This window comes from Ambystoma mexicanum, chromosome 11 (assembly GCF_040938575.1).
Source record: "Ambystoma mexicanum isolate Mex_15411 chromosome 11, UKY_AmexF1_1, whole genome shotgun sequence".
NCBI classification, from domain to species: Eukaryota; Metazoa; Chordata; class Amphibia; order Caudata; family Ambystomatidae; genus Ambystoma; species Ambystoma mexicanum.
In genome coordinates, this window is record NC_090934.1 from 561,451,746 (window position 1) to 561,476,943 (window position 25,198).

Sequence of the window (25,198 nt, forward strand, 5' to 3'; positions counted from 1 at the left end):
TGTTGTGTTCGGGAGGCTCCGAAGAGGCGGGCTTCTGCTGGGCTCTGCGTGCGGCGGCAGGTGGAGGCCCCCAGGCAAGGCTTACGGCTGGATGGTCAGGGCTGCCTCCGAATTCATCTAGGAGCGCTGCTCGGGCTCCCCAAGCCTAGGGGGCATCACGCCGAGGTTATGCTCCGCCGAGTCGCTGGGCTCCCGAACTCCGCCCACCATTTTGGAAGGAGGCGGCGGAGGGGCTGCTATTTTCAGAGCTTAAAAGGGCAGGTTTCCTGGTCCCGTTTGGTCCCGCAGTATAGACCGCAGTGTGCAGCGGAGGTTCCGACGCCCCCAGGTGGATTTTGGGGTATTTATTGCCCTGAGATCACATCCAATTCGGCGCCGCAGTGGGCCCGTCACGGCGGGATCTTAAAGGAGCATCCGAGTCGCCAGAGCTCCAGGCCATGGTTGGGCGAGCATTATTCCCTAGTTCTCGGTAGTGGTGTTTATATTATCATTCCCTCGCTACTGTCTATCTATTTACTGTCACTGGTCCATTTGGTAGTTATATTCTTTCTCTTCCCTTTCCTGACTGTCTAGTTTCTAGGGCAATGGCGAGGCTGGTCCCCAGCTAAGCTATTTGAGCTTAGTACACCCGGGTGGGTGAGTTTTATCCCTACTTAGGTAGTGCTGTTATATTATCACTCCCGCGCTCCTTCCTATCTATTTGCTGTCGGTGGCCCATTGCTGCCTGTGATTACAATGTGGGCCAAGGTGTTATTGCTATATCATACCTTGCCTTCTTCCTGATTGATCTGTGGATGTTCTTTGGTATGATTCTAGGTGGTCTATCTTTCAATTGATAAGTGAATATGTTGTAGATCAGTATATCCTTACTTCTATTAAGGGTCGAAGGCTTAGGGAATATGAGATTGGTTCCTCCCTCAGCCTAGTTCCTCTGTGTATGCCCCTATGGGCATTCTTCGAGTTATGGAGTGAAGAGCCAGGATTTGAGGAGTTTCCTGAATTATAGGTGATCTCTTGTGTTCCGTATGTTCTTTGGTCATTCGTTGCAGGTTTTTGGTGCGAGGTGAGAGAAAGAGGATCCTCAGAGTTTTCTTTTGATGCATGATTTGGGTCCTTAAGAGATCTTGCTACTGTATCTGAGTGGCCTTGTAGTGTGATGTACGTTTATTTTTCTTCTAAGGAACTCTGCGCCTTGGTCGTCGATTGCTCTGTGTGCGTTATGCACATTGATTTGAGCTTGATCCGCTCTTTGATGAGTAGCCAGTGTAGCCAGCGCTGGTGTGATGTGTCCTCTTCGAAGTAGTTTAAGGAGCAGTCTGGCCGCAGCATTTTGTATGCGTTGGAGTTTATTTAGGAGTCGTTCAGGCATGCCTATATATAAGATAATGGCTTAGTCTAATCTGGACATGATGAGAGCGATGATGGTAGTTTTGTTGGTGAATGAGAGCAATGGTAGGATCCTTTTTGGTGCTAGGGTGTTTACTTGTGGCTCTAGAGTGAGTTTGTTGTCCATCAGGACTCCCAGGTTTTTACAATCGATGATGGGACTGGGATTTCACCAAGTTCTGTTGTCCATGGGATGTAGAGTTCGTCTTCTCAGTTTTTTGTGATGATCATTATATCTGTTTTGCCTGGGTTAAGTTTGAGGTAGTTTGGGTTCATCCAGTTGTATATTTTACGAAGGCAGTTCTCTAGTGTTGAGTTTTCTTCTTGTGAGCCTTGTATTTTATAGACTATTTGTGTGTCAGCAGCGTAGTTTAGTTGTAACAGGTGAGGCCATTTCTTTTGATGATTTTAATTAGTTGAGACAGGCAGATGTTGAAAAGAAGTGGCGAGAAGGATGATCCTTGTGGGACTCGGCATGACGATTTTCTTGGCCTTGATTTGAAAGGTTTCATCTATATTGTTTCTGTTTTGTTTGTTAGGAAGGATTTCATCCATAGTAAGGCGTTGTCAGTGATTCCGAATGTGTCCAGTCTCATGATAAGGATGTCGTGGTTAACTGTGTCGAATGCTGCGGAGAGGTCTAAAAGTATCAGAGCAGTGCTTTTGTTTGAGTATGCGTTTGTCTTTAGATCATCCCAGATTGAGATAAGTGCTGTTTCTGTTCCTCTCATTGGTCTGAAGCCTATTTGTTCCTGGGTTAATAGGCAGTGTTCTTCTATGAATTATTGGATTGTTATATATATATATAAATGTGTTTTCAGGAGTTTAGCTGGGTAGGGGATGTTGGAGATGGGCCGGTAATTGGAGAGGTCCTCTACATGTCCTGCTGTATACTTGAGGAGTGGTTTGATGTATGCTAATTTGAAGGATTGTGGCACTCTCCCTGTTGAGATCGATTGGTTGAGGACGTTCCTGTAATATTCCATTGGTTTTCCTTGTGAGAGAATTGATTTGTAAATGTGAGGGGGGGCAGCGATCCGCGGGGGAGCCTGATATGTTGCTTTGATTTACCAGTTTGACGAATGTCTCCACTGATATGTGCGGGAAATTTCAGAGTTTGTTCTGGTGTTCCATGCATCCGTGGGTTTCTTCAGTGTTGTGGTTGCGTGGTCTGTTTTGTATGGTCTGTTGGATTTTTGAAATGGTCTGTGAGGTCACTGCACAGTTTCTTCGATGGTATTGGAGCATTGTTGCAGCCGGGTGTGTTTTTTCTTTCGTTTACGATTCTAAATAGTTATTTTTGGGTGTTTGGTGCTTTGAGGATTCTGTTGTCGCAGTATTTCCATTTTTATTTTTGTATTTCCTTTTTGTATTAATGGGTATGTTGTTGAAGTTAAAATGTTTTCTGCAGTCTTTATTAATCCTCCATTCTAGCTCTAGTTTTCATTTTTTTCTTTTCATGGCACCTAGTAGTGGGGTGAACCATTTTGCCGTTGCTCTTTTGCGGGATGGATTGAAAGGTTTTTCTTTGGCGATCTTGTCAATTGTTGTGGTGATACAGTTGCGAAGTGTATCTATTTTAGTGTCCAGGTCAGCTTTGTCCATAGTTGTTGCTTGTGGTTTGGTGATCTCCAATAGTTCCGTTCATAGGTAGAAGTGCGACGAAAAAAGTAGTGGAGCTATGGTCTTGTCAAAGGGGCGTGTGGGACGAAGCATAGTGCAACATGTGACAAGGTGTTGCAGCTGGGGCATTGCAATAGTTAAGTGACTATTAACTAAGGCTCCTATTACAACTTTACACTTGCACAGAGACATTAATGGACAAATACTCTATATAGAACAGTGAATATGGTCGTTAAAAGTAGTGGAACACTGCTGCCAAAGGTTCCCGCTCACTTCGAATGCTGGCTCCGTTAAGTTGGAGTTTTTTATGGTTCTCCAGTTTCTTTTCATGATGATCAGTAGTTTTCCCTGTTTCTTGGTTATTGGGGAGGGTAGTGTGATTACGAAGGGGATGATGAGGTGGTCGCTCCAGAGGATCTGAATCGGTGGCGTTGTGGGAATTAGTTTTCTGTTGGCGAAGATTGCGTCCAGTGTATGTCCTGCTATGTGGGTTGCTCCTTGGACCAGCTGATGTAGTTCCATTGTTAGTTGGCTTGTAAGAGATTTTGTGAGGTTGTAGTTTCTTCATCGAACCAGATGTTGAAGTCTCTGAGGATAATCAGGTGGTTATGCTCGATAGCTAGGTTGATGATTGCTTCTATGAAGGTGTCTACGAAGGCCGCATCATACGTTGGCGGTCTGTATACCAGGATGAATTTCAGGTTTGTTCTTGGGTTTGTTGATGGACATATGATTAGGGATACGCATTTATTGATGTTTAATGGGTCTTCCGCTTTAATTTCCAAGTGTTCCTTGTGGATGATTTGCCAGTCCACCACCTCTTTTGGTTTTCCTGTTTGCCTGGATGCACTTGAAGGTATCTGGCAGGCATTTATTGAAGGTGATCTTGTAGTTGTCATCTAGCCATGTTTCGGTTACGAAAAAAATGTCAAAGCCTTTGTCACTTAGGAGATCGTAGATTTCGGTGACATGTTTGCACATTGATCTTGCGTTAATTAGATTGCAGTGGATCTTTTTGGTGTGATCTGGTTTATTTGTTGTTCCCGGTTTTGATTTGTGGGTGTTCAGTTGGGGTGCTTTTGTGTTGACTCTGATTGGTTTATCTGTGAAGGCGGCTTCATCGTTGAATCGGTCTGTGAGATTGATAATTGGGTTGTTGACTTCTATTGATTCATCATCTTTTGTCATTTGATGTGGGTATCGATAGTGCCCTTCTGTTCTTGTGATGTAGGGAGTAAGGGGGTTGGCGTCAACCCTTTCTCTTCTTGGGTCCACTCTTCTTTTGTTCCGTTGCTCTTTTTTTTATCCCTGTGGAAATGTCGGTGTCGTTTAAGTATCTAGGTTCTTTGGTTGGTGCGAGGTACGGTGGAAGGTATAAGGATATTTCCCTTACGATGTTTGTTCTGTCGATAATATTGTTTGCCGGGGTGTGTTCTGTACTGAAGGCGTCTTCTGCTGGGGGCGGTTGAGCTTGTGGATTCGTATTATTTGTACCGTGTTCCTTTTCTATTTTTCAGCATCCAATTCTGCGTCGGGGCATTTTGGGTCCTTGGACGGGGCAGTTGGTCTCGGTGTTGGGTTTATAGGGGCAGTTGTCCAGCTGTTCCTTGTGCCAAGCTAGTGTTGATTTTCATCCTCTTAAGTTGTTGCGTCTGGAAATTTTTCTAGGGTTTGTCTTTGTTCAGTCGGTTGGGTAGGGGTGTTCCTCTTACAATTGGGGAGGGCTGTCCTGGGGAGTATTGTAAGTAGGAGGGTGGCGCGGCTGGTTATGGGCTATGTGTGCTGTACATTAGGGTGGGGAATTGTGGTAGTGCTTACTGGGTTTGGTGGTTGCTGGGTGTTCAGGGGTGTCTGGTTCTTAGGATTCAATTATGGCAGGTACTGATAGTATCCAGAAGATTGGGAAGCAGGAAGTGGAGAGCCTAGATTTTGCAGGTGGTTTTCAATGAGTTATACTCTTGGGTGTAGGATATCAGATATCCGGAGGGATGTAGGTTTTGGCGGGAGCCAAGCGATGATTGAACAGCTTGATTGCTGATCCTTGGACAGCAGCGGGTGGGTCAAGGTTCCGCAAAGGCAGGCAGAGGTCATGATTGGGACACCTAGCTATCGAGAGAGGGTTAAGGCCTCGCAGAAGGCAGGTGGTGATCAAGTATCAGGTTAGCGACACCTAGGTGACAGGGGAGGTTTAGTTTGGGAGAGGTAGGTGGTAGTTAACACCCAATTTTAAGACGCCTAGCTATTCGGAGGAAGGTACAGGCCTCTGAGTGTCAGGCAGCAATTGAACACCTAGACTGGGACACCTAGACCGCAATTGTGCACCTAGACTGGAACACCTGGACAGCGGGAGAGGCTCCGGCCTCACAGTGTAGCAGGTTTAACAGTATAATCTAGAGGTGGGAACACCTAGAGTTGGCTCTCGTGTACACAGGTTTTAGGTTTCACAATGCAGTTCAGGCACAGGCGAGTACACCTAGGTATAGTTTGGTACAGGAGAACACACCCAGATATGATTTCTGCGTGGTGGGAAAGGCCTAGGTTCTGTAATGCAGCTTGCTACGGGAGGGGGCACTCAGACTTAACAATCCTATGTTGAGGTGGAGAGGCCTAGGTGTCACTGTGCAATTTAGTACAGGAGAACACGCTGAGATTCGAGAGTCCTGTATACCTGGAGAGGGGCCCCAAGTTTCACTATGTAGTTGGTGCAGGAGAACACACTGAGATTTGAGAGACTTGTACAGTGGGATAGAGCCCTGAGCTTTACAGTACAATTTGGTACAGGGGGCACACCTAGAATGGGGTCCTGTATAGTGGGAGGGAGGCCCAGGCCCCACAATGCTATTCAGTACAGGAGAACACACCGAGTCCTGTATAGTAGGAGAGAGGCCTACGTGTCAGAATGCAGTTTCAAATGCAGTTTAATATACATGGCAGCACTATTAGAAGGGTCCTGTATAGTGAGAGAGGCCTATGCTTCTCAATGTAGTTTGGTATAGGAGAACACACTGAGATTTGAGAGTCCTGTATAGTGGGAAAGAGGCCTATGTTTCAAAATGCAGTTTCAAATGCAGTTTCAGAAATGCAGGGGGGCACTATTAGATGGGTCCTGTATAGTGGGAGAGAGGCCTAAGCGTCACAATGCAGTTTGGTACAGGAGTTTTCATATGACAGTGTCAATATATGTTGTAGATAGGAACAATTTTTTTAACTTATCCGTTGATGCTGGTTTACGGCAGCCTATTCGTCGTGAGTTATGTCAGGGTGCTATGGCCTATTGCAACTGCTGGTTTGGTGGGGTGACTTTGCAGCCACTGCTATTTGGCTGTATTTGTGGGCTCTGTACGTTACACTTGGCCTTAGGGCGTAGGGCTAGCTAGGTGGAAGGACGCGCTTATTATATGGAGGAGTGCCAGAGGGTTAGGGAAAGTAGCGGTTAGGGTTTGGTGTGTGTTAGTGGCTGGCCTCCCCTGCTGACACCTGCAGACACTATCTGGAGCCACTGCCTCAAGGGCCGCCCTTTGCCTTGGGCCCTTAGCTGCTGGGCTGCATGGGCTGAGGGCTGCCCTAGGAGGTAGTGTTAAAAGGGTGTTGGAACAATCAGGGGAAAGGGCGGGAGGGGGAGGGAACCAGAGCCGGGCTAAACAGCAGGGGAAGGGGAGATCAGTGACACGTGCGCAGGAGCGCTTATTTTATAATGCACACACAACAAAAGCCTACATTTACAAAAAATATGGGCCAGACAAGCAGCCTCTTACCTTGGAAATCGGCCAACAATAATCACAAATTCACTTAATTTGAGCATACCCCCTCAGGCAAAGTCGGACTGAGGAAAGAGTGAATGTTTGTTGAATTTTGTCTCATGGAAGACTAGAGGCTAGACAGCGTTTGCTGTCTGTCTCAGATTGGTTAAAAGATGCCTTTCCTATAATCTGCCTGCAAGAGACGTGGCTAATTGAAACTCCTGCGTTAGACGGCTTTATTGTTAGCTGCTCCCTGATTCAAAAGGGGCGTATGGGAAGACCTTTCGGAGGGCTCCTGTGTGCTATTTGAAACTACATTGGGGTAATTGCTGAAAATTGTGAGGTCTCCAGCCTGGATATTGTTGCGGTTAAATTAAGCTAGGCCGACGTCAAGTTGAATAAGCCTCATAGTTGTTTATTATTAAATATTTATGTGAATCCTACTAAAGAGGCAATGGAGCACTTTATGCACAAAATTACAGATATCTTTGAAAAATGGTATATAAGTTATTTGGGTGAATGCTTGAATTGCTCTGTTTGTAGTGATTGTCAACGCTGTCATACCTTTTTAAAAGCAAGAGCGCAAGGCACATTTATTTGTGGGGAGATTAATTATTGGGAATTGCCTTTAGTGAATTGGTCCAGGGTAATTGTCACCTTCGTTATACTTGGAGTAATGTGAATTTATACTTTGGATTATGTGTTTGTTTCTCGGTCTATGTTTTCTTTGTGCTCCAGACTGACTATTAATAACCAGAAGGAGAGTGACCATTGTTTGCTCTTTTTTTTAAACAAACCTTTTGAGACCCTCTAGGCATATTGGTCTTCCGACATTGCCTGTTGAGATAAAATCGAATAATTGATTTATTTATTTTATTTATTTATTTCATCTGTAGAGCGTGCAAACAACCCAGAGGCATCGAGGCGCTGTTACAGGTACATGTTATTTACATTGGCTTTGTCATGTAATACATTTGGGAAACAATGGTTTAGTTTATCCACGTTATTTTTCAACTGGTTGTCAAGGTATTTTGAAAGGTAGTTCATCATTTGCATTCCTATGATAAAGCAGTCCATGTGAAGAAAATAGAATTACGTCAGGATATTTGAAATCATGCATGTCCTGATATATCAATTAGGAAGAGAGAGAGACAGTACTCTTTTGAAACAACGCTTTAAAACGGGCGCACAGATTTCTGATATTGCAGAGAGACTCGGAAAGCATGTTGAAAACCTTAGTTAGGAAAGATATGCATACTTTCTGGTCCCTGATCAAGCCATCTGGTGCTGTGCAAGATTCTTTGCAGGTGAGTCATGCTGCATTGACCATTTCGGGAATCTGTATAGTAAACTGGGAAGCTCACTGTATGACAGCTGGCAGTTTAGCATTAGAAGTGGAAGACGTTGCTCTTGCTATTCGACTTGTAAGCCGTCTAGGTTCCCTGGCCTGGACAGACTATCTAATGCCACCTTTAAATCCTGTTCGGACCGGTGGGTGGGGCTATTGTTGGCCTTCTTTCCAAACATTATTTCTGGCCGTCATATCCCACAATCAAGGAAATATGCAAACATAGTCTTGATGTTCAAAAAGGGGCATTGTCTGAATCCCTGTAATTATAGGCCTATCTTTCTTCTTGATTCTTCACGTAACATTTTCTCTGTGAATCTCTTGGAAGAACTCCAACTTTGGGCCTCTTCAGTGGTTGTCCAAGGTAAATATCGATCTGGCTTCAAAAAAGAGAAGATACCTCTTTGAATTGTTTTACATTATGTTTACTTTCGATGCAGGTCTCTCTATTTAGGGAGACGTTTTGTGTTGCTTTTTTAGATCTAACACAGGCGTTTGACCGAGTAAATCAGTCTAAATTGTGGAATAAATTACAACAGTTGGTTTGCCCAAGTGAGTTGTTAAATATTTTGGTTGCCCTCCACACTGATTGAAGAATTCGAGTGCGCTTGGATCAAAGCAGTCATTTCTCTCACCCAATTTTCAAGCATACAGATCTTCGCTAAGGCTGCGTTGTGCCATTTTGGTTCTATGTCGCTTTTTTTACTTTGGGGGAGGGGAGGTTCTGTCCCAACCTCTCCCCCTTTCCCTGTGCTAGTCCCCCTATCCCAGGCACTTCCTCACCCCTTTTAACTCCTTACCTCCACCCGCTTTTATTATTCGATGTGTTTTGTCTGCAGAATGCTGGCGAAGTAAAATACCGCCATTTTTATTTAACCTGTCCATCATTCCTTGGATTCGGGTATGGCATGTTCCCCGTGCTTAGGGACCTCGCGGATTTATTTTGTGGCATATGCAGATTATCTGGTCCTTTTTGACCAGACTCCTATTTGTCTGTAAAGGTCCCCAAGTGCGGTTGCTGGGTACTTTGCCAGTTTGGACCTGTCTCAAAAGCAAAAGTATTGGTTTTGAAACCGGAAAATGCCAAGAATCTAAAGTGTTTACATTTGAAGTAGTGGAGCATTTTAAAAATGTGATATTTTTTTTTTTTTCCCTTCTAATATATCGTTAAATCTTGTGGATCCCTTCAACCTTAAGTAAAAGTGGCAGATGCACAGTGCTGGACCTGCGCTTTGGCGCTTTTCCATTATGCCGCTTCTGAAATTTTATAAGGGCAAAATATTCTCCCAGATAAAAGGTTAGGTCTCTGCACCATAAATTATTACTGAGTGGCATAAAGTTGAGGCCTCATTGTGGAGGAAAGTTTTGTTCTTGCCTACAGGAGTTCCAATTAGTGCAATCAAACAGAAACTCAGACTGTTGTCCTTGCAATTTCAGGTTGAAAGGAAAAAAAACTTCTGTTGTTTTGCAAAATTCTCTCTCCCCCTCGTAACAGTCTGTTTGTAGACCTGAATGCTTTGTGGGTGAGCAGGTTTTACCAGGTTTTGAACTAATGGGCAGGCATGTGCAAGGGATACATTACATCTGATTGATTCTAATATAGTATTTTTGGGGGTGTTGTGCGTGTGTGTGTGCAAGAGAGATTTTTTCTCCATACTTTGGTGAATGCAATTATTGCTTGAATAACTGCTGGTGACTCTAAAGTACTGTGTAACCCATAGTTGGTGGCCTGAGTTATAGATAGAGTACTTAAGTATTTTTATTTACCATCTAATATTCAAAATGTGCCTTACTGTAGTATTTTATTAAATAGTGTTCTTTTTATACCTTACCTGTGTGGGTCTTTTTACTTACTTTTTCTGCCACGTGTTAACTGTACTACACAACAGTACCCCTTCCTGCTCAGTTCAGCCTTTCTGCTTGGTCAACGCTAAGTGATTTGGCTCAACTGTGGTTGTGAATCATCTTGCTAACCCTAAGTTGGCTTTTCTAAGTACTACCGCAAGTAGTGACTTTGAAAAGCCCTCCTGACAACAAATAAGCAATAAAAAACAGTTCTCACACTTACTATTGTAATTGCTACAGTAATAAAGGGTCCTTTGATATCTCCTAGCAGAGCTCTAAAGTTTCCCAGTTCCTTGGATGAGAAAGTTATTCAGTGCTGTTTTTTTGTTTTGTTGTTGGAATTCTGGTCCTAAATTTAAAATGCAAAAGACCAAAGTAAAAGTCCCAGACTTAAAAGAAATAAACAGGATCCGGTGCCTTTCCCACACGTGGAATGGGGAAACCTGAGAGGTCTACCTATGATATTATATTCATAATTCCTATACCATATTCCAATGGACACACATGCCAACGCATACACCTCAACTCCCAGTACTGCGCTACTTTATAAAGATGCCAGTCCAAATGCTGGCTGCCCACACTTTGTGCTCCAATGCTCTTGTGCTAGGTCAGCGCTTTAAACAATCAAATAATTAAAAAAAAATATATAGTCTTGACTGATAGATGAGAGCACTCAGCGGTTGACGTTTTTAAGTGGCGAGTGATGAAGGACTAACACTTTATTCGACCAACTAAAATCTGCAATAATTGTCAGTTCAGGCCAGTACCATTATGTATCACTGAGGGACTCCTACTTAGAGCTGGGCAAGCCCGGCGTGGCTCAAGCCGGCACGAGACCCACCAAGGGCTCTGGCCTGACCTCCCCTACCGTCTCAGGCCAGTGCCTGCCCAAAGCAGTGGTCAGACACGAGACACACTGGGGGCTCGCCCACTCCTTATAGTAAAGGAAAAAAAAAGTACTGATGTACGATTACCAGTGCATTTCTATAGGTTTACATCAATGCCTCAGGCAGGGAATTCGTAACTAAGGTTTTCGAGGAATTCCTCACATGGCCATAGCGGTATCAGCTCCCATTGGCACCCCCTGCCCCTTGTGGTGTGAGGATGACATACCTTGGGAACTCAAACCTGAGCAGCCAGTGAACAGTGAATAATAGTCCGACAACATTTTACATTTTTGGAAACACGGATCACAGTTTATTGGTGCATACAACACAAAGGGGGCATGACCATCTACACCACAAACGCCTAGCCCCCCCAAAAAGTGGGGCAAAAATCTGAATGTTCCGGTGTCCCCTTGCCGCCTCCATGCATGTCGCAAGGCACCAGACATACACTCCAGATTGGTGCACAGAGTGCTTCTCCCTCAGGCCACTGCACATGAAGGTGAGGAGTCTCCATAAGGGATCCAATGCCCGTCGTCTGAGTTTGGCTCGAGCGCGGCTGGTTTGGAAACCAGCCCACGGTTCCCGGCTAGGACTGCCCCGAACTCCGCCTGTGACAGAAATGGAACAATTAGCACAAAATGAAGCCAGGAATTTCACACAATTCCCTTCACACCCACTTACACCTCGATCTCCGCTGAAAACGTAAAAATTCATACAAATTGAAGCATGCAAGCATTTTAACCCTTTTCCCCAACGCACACCCTGGTCTATGCTAAAAATTGGAACAATTATACACCATGAGCAAGAAATTTAACACACTGTCCTCTGCACCCACTGTTCGCTCATTCATCATCTCATTACAACCCTGGAATGAAGGGTCGTTAAAATGTCCTGGCGCTTGAGGAAAATTGGAGATAATCTCATGGGACTTGCCCAGGTTCACACAGTATGGTGAAGTAGAAACGCTGCGATTGGAAAGCAACTCCCCTGGTTTTGTTCTATTCTCATGTATTTATCTTGCCCCTATGTAGTCCGAGTTCACCACTTTCCAAATTAATGAAACAATTCCTGTCACCTGGCCATGCCTAGAAATAAACGTGCATGAAGCTGGCCTGCCTTGAACTTTTAGCTCGACACTAGCATCTTGTAAAGCCATAACGTAAATTCTATCCATGTAATTCCCCCAGCCTAACTAAGGGCCGTTTCCAGTTTGCCCTATTGCATTCTGGTATTTGTAGTCTCCTGTGGGTGTAATCCTCGTGGAAAGAACCCCTATTCTTTGCAAAGGGGCACCAATCCGATCTACAATGCCCAACCATCCCAAAAAACACACATATAGCGTTTAAATCAAATTATTTGGAAACTAATCCTGCACCGCCCTGCAAAACTACATGATGCATTCCAATTTTAAATCCTGTTAAGCCCAAAAACATGGTGTATATAAATTAACGCCTTGAAACCCCTTCGTTCAAACTGTTCACAAGCCCAAACACGACGCAAAATTACACTCTTGCTCCCAATCCCTGCACTGTGATTTCATCCCTCCACAGTACCAAGATGAGCATTTCTCGTTGCACCCTTCAAGACAAATAATCATGTTATGTAACAAAAGACCCCAGCCGTCCCTGGGGATTCCTCGGCCGGGTTCACCCCCTTCTCTTGCACAGCACTGTGGTCGAACCATCCATACACTACCAGCCATGATGTCTTTTAATGTTGCATAGTTCCACACGTTTCCCACAATCCCTTCTCCTGACATCCATCCCCCGTAGCGCATCCTCCAACGCGATAAGCACGAAACCCCCCTTTAATCATGACCTACGTAGCCTCCGTGCACTCATCCCCATACAGCTCCGTGCTTCTCCAGCATGGGGTCTGGCATGGATTCACATGCTCATGAATATTCCCCGTCGTCAGGCTGGGAATCCTCGGTAAAGAAAAAATCAGTATCAGTTTCGTTTCTGATCTGTCTTTCTTGGTAGTAACCAATCACTGGTCTCTAGGTCATACTGCCCCCAGCCAGTGACTGTCCTCTCCCTAAGCCACGCCCCTGGCAGCCATCCTCAGATTTTCACCGCACGTTTAAGTGTTGGGAGTCCTCGTGCTATAGCTCTCGAGCTTTTACTGCATTTTGCGTTTTTTTCAAGAGATTTATCTCATTTTTTCAGTCATTCGAGCCTCAAGCTCCACCGTTTCTACTTCTGATCTACGGGGACCCGTTTCCGAATTTTCTACGTCCCTCAAGGGCAAAGTTTTCGCAGAGTTACGTTAATGGAGGATTCCAGAAGTTTCTGATGCCTACCTCGTGGACATGGCCCAGGAGAAAGGAAGCTCGACGCCCAGATCCAAGCTGTTCAGGAACTGCCCTGGATGCGGATTACAGAATGTGTTTAAGGAGGACGAGCATTCGAGATGCCTCTACTGCCTTCATGGAGACAAAACGCACATGGGGAAGGACTGTGCGTTTTATATGAACATGATGGATCGGACTATGACGGATCGTCAGACCCGTCTCCCCAACTGGCTGGAAGGAGAGAGCCCAGCAGGTGAGAAGAAGAAGAAGTCAGAGCAGTCTTCTAAATCCTGTGAGGGCGCTCCGGCGACGGGGGCCCAACAGCAGGCAAAGCACCGCAAGTCCGCAGGCACCGGGAGCGCCGAACGATCAGGCTCCTCGGCTGCCAGGCAGGGCGCACCTTCACTGGTGCCATCAACCATGAGCCAACGCTCTGGCTTGGGGAAGAGAAAGTCCGAGAACCCGGCTAAGCTTCTGGAGAGGCCCCGGTCGATCTCGAAGGAACCGAGGTAGTCGTGGCAGCCCTGGCGAAGCCTGTGGAGGCTACCCCAGTGGAGGCGAACTCGGGGCCCAGAGTTTCCCTGCCACCACTGAGGGAATCCTCTTTTCAGCCCATCGAGAAGACCCCCATGAAGACCCCGGTGGAAAAAGAGGGGGGGCGGTGGCCATTACAGACACAGACACAGCCTCCGAGGAGGTGGTGGTGGAAGTCATGGAGGGCCTCAACAGGAAGTTTGGGGAGGCCCCGTCCCACGGGAGGAATCCCGACGAGGGGGACGAAGAAAGTGACAGTGGCGCCAACGAGACTCCCATGGAGGAGGAGCAACCATCGAGCCCGTCGCAACCCGAGCCAGAGGACAACTTGGTGGCTATTTTGATGGCAATCCAAACCTTATGCACAGTGATAAGGACGAGATGACCCCTACCCCCAACAGACGACCCAGCAGAACCGGGCTGTCGGGAAGCCCTCCAAACAAGAGGAGGAGAGTTCATCCACCCCCGCCCTTCCAGCCCTCAAGGCTTTCTCAGCCTTTGCCTCCATTCCCTATCCCTGGAGATGACACGGAACAGATACGGCCACGACAGGGACGGTTGATGACGCTGGTGACGACGGGACGGACCTCCCACCACCACCTCCTCGGGCCTCCCCGCCCGACGAAATTGGCTCCTTCCACACCATGATTGCCAGGGAATCCGAGCTTTTCCAGCTCTGCCCCGAAGAACAAAAGAAGGAAGGATTCCTCTACCAACGGCGCAAGGCCAAAAGGAAGACAGTCCTCGCTGTGCCGTTGCTGGATGACATCTGGGACGAGGGACTTGTTCTTCTGAAGAACCCGTCCACAACACCTGCCAAGAGGGACCGGTACGAGAAGTAGTACCGGGTCCCCGAGGCTGCCCCTTTGTGCCTTAGGGCACAACCGACCTCGGATTTGGTCGTCTCGGCGGCAGCCAAGAAGAAAGCGGGGGGGGGGCATCGGCCTCAACTTCGACTTCCCCACCGGCGAGGGAAAGAAACTGGGCGCCATGGGACGATGAGTCATCTCGTCGGCGGCGAGGACGATTAAGGCGGCCAACGCCCTAGCTATTGTGGCCCGCTACGACAGGGAGTTGTGGTACAAGATCGCCCCCCCTGTTGGACTTCCTATCGGACGACAAGAGGGCAGAGGCCCTGGCGATCCTACAGGAAGGTGAGGTGGCGTCGGACCACGCCATAACGGTAGCCACGGACATTGCCGACACTGGTTTCTGCCAGTTGGGCAACAGCGTTTGCCTTCGACGGCGGGGGACGGCTCAAGGCGACGGATTTCCGCCAAGACGTGCAAGCCAAGATTTTGGACATGCCCTTCGACGGGAACAATCTGTTTGGGAAGACAGTGGATGAGTCACTGCAGGCCATCAAGACCGACACAGAGATGGCTCGGGCCTTGGGAGTTCTGCAGCAACGACGGCTGCCCTTTCAGAACTCCGGAGGCAAGCAAGGTGCATCCAAAGGATTCAGCGGCAGCTCCTCGACATACCGTCAGGCGGCCCGCTCCTGGTCGCAGGAAGCCTACAGGGGACGAGGCAAGTCAGGTGGATCTCGCCGTCGTCGCCAGGGAGGCCAAGGCGGCAAGGCCGCTGCCAAGCAAGACTGAAACGGCCGTTGTGTTGGGTCCCCACCGGAGCACCCCGGTGGGAGGCCGGCTGACAAAGTTCGTCAGCGTGTGGGAGTCCATCTCCACCTACCGTTGGGTGCTGGATGCCCGGCCCACGGGCACACTCTCGAATTTCTAAAGAAGTGCCCCCGCATTCATCCCGTGGCCAGGAAGGAAAACCACGTCCCTCAATTGCTGTTAGAGGTAAGGGCGATGCTCAAGAAAGGAGCCATCAAGCTCGTCCCAAAGAAGCTCCGGGGCCCCAGAGTATACTCAAGATACTTCCTGGTCAGAAAGAAGAAAGGAGGATGGCGTCCCATCCTGGATCTGCGTCGACTAAACAAATTCATCAAGGCACACAAGTTCCGGATGGTCACCCTCCAGCACGTGCTGGGCCAGCTGGAGGAAGGCGACTTCCTATCTTCGTTGGATTTGGGGGATGCGTACTTTCACATCCCCATTCTAAAAGGACACCGAAAGTTTCTCAGGTTCGTAGTCCAAGGACGGCACTACCAGTTCAAGGCCCTCCCATTCGGATTGAAGTCGCCGCCCAGGGTATTCACCAAGTGCCTAGCATCGGTGGCAGCGTGGCTGCACCTGCAGGGGGTCCACGTCGACCCCTACCTGGACGATTGGCTCATCCGAGCAAGGACAAGGGAACTCACTGTCGAACACACAGCGAAGACCGTCCGGCTTCTCACGGACCTGGGATTCTCCATCAACTTCCCCAAATCCCACCTGGTCCCGTCGCAGGTCGCACTGTTTCTGAGAGCCAAGCTCGACACGGTAGCGCTATTGGCCTCGCCGTCGGAGGAAAGGATGAAGGCCATCCTGGGCAAGGTGCAGCGTCTGCTGGCCACGGACGTGGCCAGGGTGAGGTCCATCAAGTCCCTTCTCGGGATGATTTCCTCGTGCATCTATCTGGTGCACCTGTGCAGGCTTCGGATGCGTCCCCTACAAGAGTTCCTCGACGCCCGTTGGATGCAAGCGGCGGGCAGCTTCGAGGACAGGATCTCGCTCAATGCGGTTTTCCGCCAAGCAATTCGGTGGTGGGGCACCCGCGCGCATCTCACGGCGGGCACAGACTTTCAGACCCCAGCACACCAGGTGAAAGTGACGACGGATGCCTCCCTGGGGAACGCACACCGGAGATCTTCATGCGAGAGGCCTTCGGCTCCCGGAGAAGAGGCCGCTCCACATCAACATACTGGAGCTCCGAGCAGTGTTCTGGGCCCTCAGGTAGTTCCTCCCGTCCCTCAAGGGCAAGGTGGTGAGGATCTTCAACGACACCACCACCACGATGTTCTACATCCGGAAGCAGGGAGGAACCAGATCCCCAGCCCTTTCCAAGGAAGCCCAGGACCTGTGGCATTGGGCCGTTGCCCAGGGGATGTTTCTGGTGCCCTTTCATCTAGCAGGGATAAAAAAAACACCATTGCCGACTCACTCAGCAGGGAGCTGCGCTCGTGCCACGAGTGGGAACTACGCCAGGATCAAGTGGATCTACTCTTCCAGCGATGTGGCAAACCCTAGATCAACCTGTTCGTGACGGCAATGAAATCCAAGTGCCAGAGGTTTGCCAGCAGGTTTCCCCAGCCGAGGAGCATGGGCGATGCTTTCTCGTTCCCCTGGGACGGCCTGTTCCTGTATGCGTTCCCTCCATTGCCGTTGCTGCTCTGACTCATCAACCAACTCAAGAGGTCCCGGTGCAGGATGATCCTCGTTGCACCGGCGTGGCCGAGACAGATCTGGTTCCCAGACCCTCTGGACTTGCCAGTGTCCCCACCAGTCAAACTGTCTACGGACGCAGATCTTCTCTCCAGAGAGGAAGGTGCCATCCTTCATCACGACCCGGAGTCGCTGAACTTGCAGACCTGGCTCCTGCAGCACTAGAGTTTGGAGGGCTACGATATCCCGGTGGACTGCAAGGAGGTGCTTGCAAAGGCCAGGGCATTCTCGACTCTTAAGTGCTATGGACATAAGTGGAAGAGGTTTTCTGTCTGGTGCCATGCACAGAAGATCAACCCTCTACGGATTACGTCCCCTCAAGTGCTGCCATACTTGCTGTCGCTGACCAAGGCGTGGCTGGCACATGCCTCCATCAAGATCCACCTGGCGGCTATCTCCCGCTACACCAGAACTCCAGGGCGATCGTCGCTGTGGTCTCACCGTCTGGTGAAGGAGTTCATGAAGGGACTGTTCCGCTAGTTCCCGCCGGTGATGACTCCGGCCCCGGCGTGGGAGCTCAACATGGTGCTGACCAGGCTCATGGGTCCTCCATTCGAGCTCTTGCACTCAGCACCGCTGAAGTTCCTATCATGGAAGACAGCATTTCTTGTGGCCATCACCTCCGCATCACGAGTGGTAGAGATCCAGGCCCTCGCCTGTAAATCTCCATACCTGACATTCCACGAGACGAGGGTGGTGCTGAGGACGCACCCCTCCTTCATGCCCAAGGTGCCGTCAGACTTCCATCTCAACGAGCCCTTGGTGTTACCTGTTTTCTTCCTGTCGCCGGCTGAGAGGACTTTGCACTCGCTGGATGTGGCTAGAGCGCTGAAGTTCTACGTGGACCGCACAAAGAGTCTTTGGAAGACATCACAGCTGTTTGTGAACTTTGGTCCTGTGAACCAAGGGAAGGCCCTCTCGAAGGCTTCCATTTCCAAATCTCTCTACGGCTGTATCATGCACTGTCACCGGTTGGCAAACCGACCGTTGCCCGGCCGTCCGAGAGCCCATTCGACCAGAGCGATTGCTGCTACCACAGCGTTCCTGTCTGGTGTGCCCCTGCTGGACATCTGCAGGGCTGCTACGTGGAGGTCGACACACACCTTAACGAGATTCTACTGCGTCGACCAGGATTCCAGGGAGGAGTCCAGAGTCGGCCAGGCAGTGCTGTGCAACCGGTTGGCTTGAAGGTGAGCCTGGTGAGGAGGGAAGAGATGCTTAATGTTGAGTTGTTGAAATGCTTAATGTTGAGCCTTGCCACCTCCCGTGGTTGTGCATGTGGTTACTGTTATGTATTCTTGTATTCATGAGCATGTGAATCCATGCCAGACCCCATGCTGGAGAAGGAACAAGTTACTTGCCTGTAACTGTTGTTCTCCTGCATGGATTCACATGCGAACCCTCCAACCCCTCTGCGACTCTTCCCTTGGTCCTACTGCTACTTTAGGTGCTACCAAATCTGAAGATGGCTGCCAGAGGAGGGGCTTAGGTAGAGGGCAGTCATTGGCTGGGGGCAGTATAACCCAGAGACCAGTGATTGGTTATTAGTAGATAGACAGTTCAGAAATAAAAGTGAAACTGATTTTTTCTTTACCGACGATTCCCAGCCTGACGACAGGGAATATTCATGAGCATGTGAATCTATGCCAGACCAATGCTGGAGATCAACAGTTACAGGTAACTAACCTGTTCCTTATTTCCTTGCTTTTCGTAGGACCATTTTACACTGAATAGCTGACCATGGCTATTATAGCCAGTGTCCTAATATAATCTACCGATTAATAGTTTGAATATGTAGCACAGGGACCCCAAAACAAAGTATTGCAAAAGTGCACTTTAAAGTTGATACGTCAAGGAATTGCGTGGACTTTTAGTGGGATGCATGGTGAAGTAGATGGTATAAGCAAACACACAAGCTGCTAGTGTTTTGAAGGAAGTGGTAAAAAAAATAGCTAGCAAAGAGGAGACGCATGCCCATGTGAATAAAAAACAAACCAACAATGTTTTAGATGAGGTTGCAGGTTAGCATTCAAATTAAAAAAAACAAGGGTGCACAAAGAAAATCTGCTTGGAAGAGAACATCTGCATGATATGTCTAAATGATGCCAAACACATAATGTGCCGATTGCCATTCTCTTTAGTTATGTAATGTTGTTTTGGGTACTGGATTTATGTATAAAGTTTATTCAGGGCCTTATGAATGCTTTAAATGAGTTTTGCACTGAATAGAAGTTGCAATTTCTAAAATATCAATAGAATACCTATATAAATAATACAATCTCTTCTAGCATTTTGTTGCCAAACAAACAGTGGAGTTTAACTTTAAAAAGTTGGGGTGCCATGACAGCTATAATCGTCAAAACATGCTACATTTCTTGGGAATCTGTTTTTCTTCACTAGAATCGAGATGTCAAAAGATGCCTTTCCTGAGAAATCCTGCCAGCTGGACAGTCGATACTGGAGAATAACAAATGCCAAAGGAGACGTTGAAGAGGTTCAGGGGCCAGGAGTTGTAGGTATGTAGAATATGGTTAGCTGGTATAGGGCAAGCAATCTACCCACCCAACACTTTCAAGATTCTCCTTTGTCTGAGATTTCTCATGTAATTATGCATGGACAGAGTGGTGGCACACGGCGTGTAATCTAAAATGTGTTTTTGTTGCAGTTATTTAAAGCTGATTTTATTTCATTAGGGTTGGACAAGTAGCTTTAAAGTCAGGCATGCGTGTGTCTTCTTTCATGGCCAGCTGGCTTTGTTCTCTGGAAAGGTAAAAAGAGCAACTGTCCAAGCCTCAAGGAATGAGGGTTGTGGATTTATTAGCAAGTGGGATCATATTTCGTTCCCTGTGGATGTTTGGCCTCGCTGCTAGTGGCCTTCTCGAATGATATTGGAAATGCCTCTACTTTACTCGACTGGCCCTTCAATGTTAGGGTGGAAGACACCTCATAACTTTATCTAATGGACAGCACGGATTAACTCCTCCGCTGTCAACTGTGGAACAAAGGCATCTGGTAGAAACATCCGGAAGCAGCCATTGTTCTCTCTGTAGTTCGTGGCATTTCCTATTATTTTATCTAGGATACATCCCTCACCAAAGTTATCACTAACTAGACGCCCTCAAATGCATTCTGAATAAATAGTCTATGGGGGAAAAGCAGAACAAAATAAATTATTTCCTAACACAGCAAACAGCTCACAGTTCAGTGCAGTTAAACAGATAGGGGGGTGCGATGGAAATTTTTGTTTGTGCTGTGTTGGCTCCATCTGTATTAATGTGCATCTGATTGTATACGTGACCTCTGCTATAACCATCGAAACTAATTTCTCATTACATTTCTAAAGATAGTGATTTTTTATTATAATCAACTTTTCAATTTATAAAAACATACGCTAGTGATACACTTTAGAAAATTGCATTGATACAAAACCATACAGTCATCCGCGGCATATACATAAATAATTGTCACAAAATATTCATAAATACAACCAAACAATTGAATGTGCAATGTTGGAGGAAGAAAAAAAAGAGCAAAAGCAAGTCAAATAGAAACCTCATGCACTATGACAATAGTAATAAAAAAATCAGTTTATTAGCATCATTAATTCAGAAAGAAAAATGTCCTATTACAAATTGATATACTTTTCAAACAAAGGCAGCTGATTAAGATCCAAAGTATTCATCATTGTTTAGTCGTAATGCATGCAAAAATGTAATTGTTGTAATTCTTAGTGCAATTTTGTTCGTACAAAAAATGGATTGCCAAAAGATTTCTGCATCTAATATTTTGAAGTGTTTGAAATATCTTTCAAAGTATGAGCAACATTGCTTGGTCAAATTGATGTACTCAATGATGAGATGCTTCAAGGTTTCAGGTTGAGTTGTTTGTTGATAGAAACAACAGAAGTTAAGTTCTTTAGAGATAATTTTCTGGTGAGACAAAACCTCATGGGTAGGCCACGAATTTAATCAGGCACTCACTTCTCAACATGGGAGAGGAACATTTTGCTAGATAGCCTTCTACCGTGCAAAAACTTTTGATTGTGAAGGGATTATTTTTAAAGTCTTGATAAATCAGACATTGCTTTCGTGTTTTCATAGTGCAATCATAGTGCAGAAATGTCTTTTTGGCATGGCAGGGTATTTCTAGCAAAAGATCAATTGATACATTAGCTTCATCAAGTGATTTATAACTTGGTTTTTGCAATACCATGTTTTCAGGCATGTCTACACAACAACCTTGTTAACAGTTCAAGTTTTTCGTTTAATGTGAGACTAGCAGGTGGACCTGTGCTTTGCACAATAATCCCTACTTCAGTCCTAGTTTCAATTTAATTTAATTAACTAAACCAATGCTTCTTTGTAGACAATATTGCTAGTCTTTCATGTAGGAGCTAGTGTGAACAAATGGTCTTTGTTTCTATCTTTGGAGCAAGCCACATAAAGCAGACCATGAGAAAAGCATGAATCCCATAAATCGATTCCAGGTACATTGAGTTGGAGCGTTGAGATTGCACAGCAAACGTATTGGTGTCTTGATCTACAGTCGAGGTAGCATCGACCTCAACATAAGTGCCATACGTGTAGGGTTGAAATATGAAAGTACACATTAGATTCACTTAAGCAAACAATAAATATAGAGCATTAAAACAGTGACATGACCGCTAAAGGACTCCAAACAATTCAAGCAAGTATTCAACAGTTCAGCACATCCCTACTCTAGTTAGATTACTCAAACTATGCAGAGCACTATCACCATCATTGACTTCACATCAAAGCAACCTTATCAACGTTGCCCTCAAACCAAAACATGCAGCACCTCCTCCCGAAAAACCAGAAGATGAAGCCAATGCTAGTCAACACCTGCTCAGCACAGAACATCACACGTGTCAACGTTAGACTTGCAAAGCAAAGCATTTGACGTTGCAGACACCATTACCTGCCTCGACTTAACATGCTCTTCATCACTGAAGTCTGGCTCACCCTTCACCCCACCCCTTCTACCCACATACTCAATGCCCTCACCTTCGACAACTACAGCATTGAACACTGGGACAACTTGAACAAGACTACTATAGGATCTGCCACTATCCAACCCACAACCAAGACAACATCCTAGACCTCCTAATCAGAGCCACGTGGACCCTCCACTACAACACACCTCCACACCTTGATTGGTCTGATCACTTCATAATTCCTTCCACCATCGACTATGTTGCCCTAACCAACCACACACAATCTAAGACTATCAAGCAGACATTCCAATCCTTCAAAGACTTCCCATTAAACCACTCATTGGTGACCTAACCTCCTGCCTGTAAGCACGGAAGTATAAGGATCGCATTGACATATTCAAAGCTCTCAACACCCTGAAGGCCAACAGCAACATAGAAGACCCAGAGAAAAAACAATGTATCATCAGATGTAAACCATCAGCCCCTGGTACCGACAGGAACTTAAAAACAGCAAAAGAGTCATCCGAAAACAAAAGAAAACCTGGTGCAAGTCCAAATCCTCATCTGACCTAATACCAACTTAAAGAACTCTGGACTGACCCCAGACAGCTAATACCCACAAACGAAAGCCACCTACTACCAGAAGACCATAGCTGAAGCCAACAATGAAAGAAAAGCTCTATTGAATGTAGTCAAACAGTGCATCATTCCAATCCATTCCCCTCCAGTCCTTCATTCCATCGTGAAATCTACCACCATCTTCAACTTTATAATTGGCAAGGGCCGCAAGATCCTGCTATTCATTGATGCTGACCAGATTACTTACACACACACCCTCTGCCCTAATCATCACACCGCATGAAACGATGACAAGGACCACCTTCAAAGATATATCATGCAGGACCTGACTAACACCCTAGCACCCCTCAAAGCTAGCTCCTCCCTGCCAGCCTCCAACCACAAGACACTCCCCATGGAAGTGACTCTTGTCGATGCATCCCTCACACCAGGGACATTTCCCACTTACCCTTAAAACTGGGCAAATATGCCCACTCCTGGAAAACAAAAACCTTGGAGCCCAGTGACCTCAGCAACTATTGCCCATCACCCCCTCTTTCCTTGGCAAGGTCCTTGAAAGAGCCATAGCCACTCAAATTCAAGCACGCATAGATATCAGCAACCTCCTACAGACCTACCAATCTGGCTTCTGACTCTGGTGCATCGTGGAGACTGCCATTATCAATAGTGGCAGACTATGCTATGCATATGCTTTAAGGTGGCTACTCCTGTCTCCTAGTACTCCTCAATCTTTCTGCAGCCTTCAGCACAGATAGACCATCAAATATATGTATTTTATTTATTTATTTATTGTGTGATAGTTTAAAATCAGATGTAAAACTTTTTACACAAAAACATTAAAAAAATAACAAAAAATAGAAGTTTAAAACATTCATAAAAAAAGTACACATTGAAAGACAAAACACAGCAATCAATATATAATCCGAACATCAATACAACTTTCATAAATAAATGTTTTCCCCCAGAAAATCATCCTCCAAACACCCAGTATAGAAACCTACTAGCAGCTATACATAATGAGGTAGAAGGATTATCTAATAAGAGCTGCCACAAACACACGAAGAGTTACCGTTTAGTGAGCATGCAAATTTGTCAAAAAATAAGTTTCGAACCTCACACAGTTGTGCACAGTCAGTATATAAATGCTCAAGAGTTTATACAGACAACGCACAGTATCTACATATTCTATCGTTGTGGGGGATTTTGATTCTTGCACTCAATACATCAGCAGTTGGGAACAAGTCCAATTTCAGCCTTAGCATCATTTGATGGAAATGTTTAGAAGGGTGCTTAACTAACTAAAAAGGATTGAGGTACATTCAAAGATTTGATATCACAAATAAAATTATTAAAAATCTTGAACTTGATAAACAAATCTCGATTATTGATCCAATCTATATACGACAACCTTTTCTTTGTAGCAAGTGGGCGAAACAAGTCCTCCTTGGACGAGCAAACATGAATCTGTCATACAACAGTCTTCTCGCGATTCTGTTGGAACGGGAGAAGTTTGTCAGGTACCTTAAAGAGTGAGCCTGCTGGTCGGTCTAAAAACCCTCTTAACAATTGCAAACTATGCCAGGTAATCTGTGTTTGAAGAGACAACCCAAGAACATGTCTGATTGCTGGTAAAGGGACTCCCTGCGGAAGGGAAAAAACTAGCCTCTAAATCTTGGCGTCTAGTTTGTCCTAGTCATATGAAGCCAGATACATTTCAGCGTTTCTGTTGATAGTATTTTAATGCTGGGCATAAAGAAAATGTCTCAAACCTAAAGTCTAACTGGCGCAGTTGCGTTATTGTCACTTGCACATTAGAGTTCAGGGTAGAGGTCCGGGATGCCTTATAATTTTTAGCTGTTATAAGCATCCCTAGATATTTAAATGAGTCTACCGTCTCAAATTCTTTTCCTAAAGTGCGCCAACTAAATGACTTGGTCAAGATTTGACCTTTAAGACTCCTATGTGGTTTTAATGTCATGATTTTGGATTCATCAACACCGATTACCAGATCCAGTTCTTGACAATAATCAAAAACAGCATTCCAAGAACTTTGTAATCCAACCGGAGTGTAGTTGAACAAGACTGTCATCTGCATACAATAGGTATTGGATCGGGACTGACCCCAATTTCGAGGGATTCGCTCTACCACTCCCAAAGAATTTTTCAAGTCCAGCATATAAACATTAAATAGGAAGGGGGCAGTACACAACCCTGCCTCAAGCCCCGGGTCGTCTCAATCCAATTTGTGTAATTGCCCTTCTGGTCCAACCTTACTCTAATACTGCTGTTAGTATGCAGATCTATTTACACATTCAGGAGGTACAGCGGGCAATCCATTTTCAAAATGTTCTCTCATAGGTTTGCTCTACGGACACAATCAAATGCCTTTGAGATGTCCTACATTGTTCTGCCAAAGGTTGGATTATAAGGCAGTTAATCAAAGTGCTGACTCCCTTCTTAAAACCAGACTGGAACAGATCACCAAGGTTAGCACCCTCAAATCACATTTGCAATTTCTTTGAAATAAAAGTGGCAAAAATGGTATAAGATGAATTGAGCAAAGAAATAGGTCTAAAATTGTCAGGATCCGCTCTATTACCCTTTTTGTAAATTACAATCACACAAGCCTTCTTCCAAGAAGAAGGTATAGAATGACTGTTCATGATGTTACAAAACTGAT

General features: G+C 46.1%; 1 protein-coding gene across 1 annotated transcript in view; it reads left to right on the forward strand.

The window, feature by feature from the left end:
- FBXO3 (F-box protein 3) overlaps positions 1-25,198 on the forward strand; it is a 1,552,568-nt gene that overhangs the window by 1,237,185 nt on the left and 290,185 nt on the right. Inside the window, exon 9 of the mRNA XM_069623397.1 lies at positions 19,386-19,501. Coding sequence (XP_069479498.1) covers positions 19,386-19,501 — 116 coding nt within the window. The remainder of the gene's footprint in view (positions 1-19,385; positions 19,502-25,198) is intronic.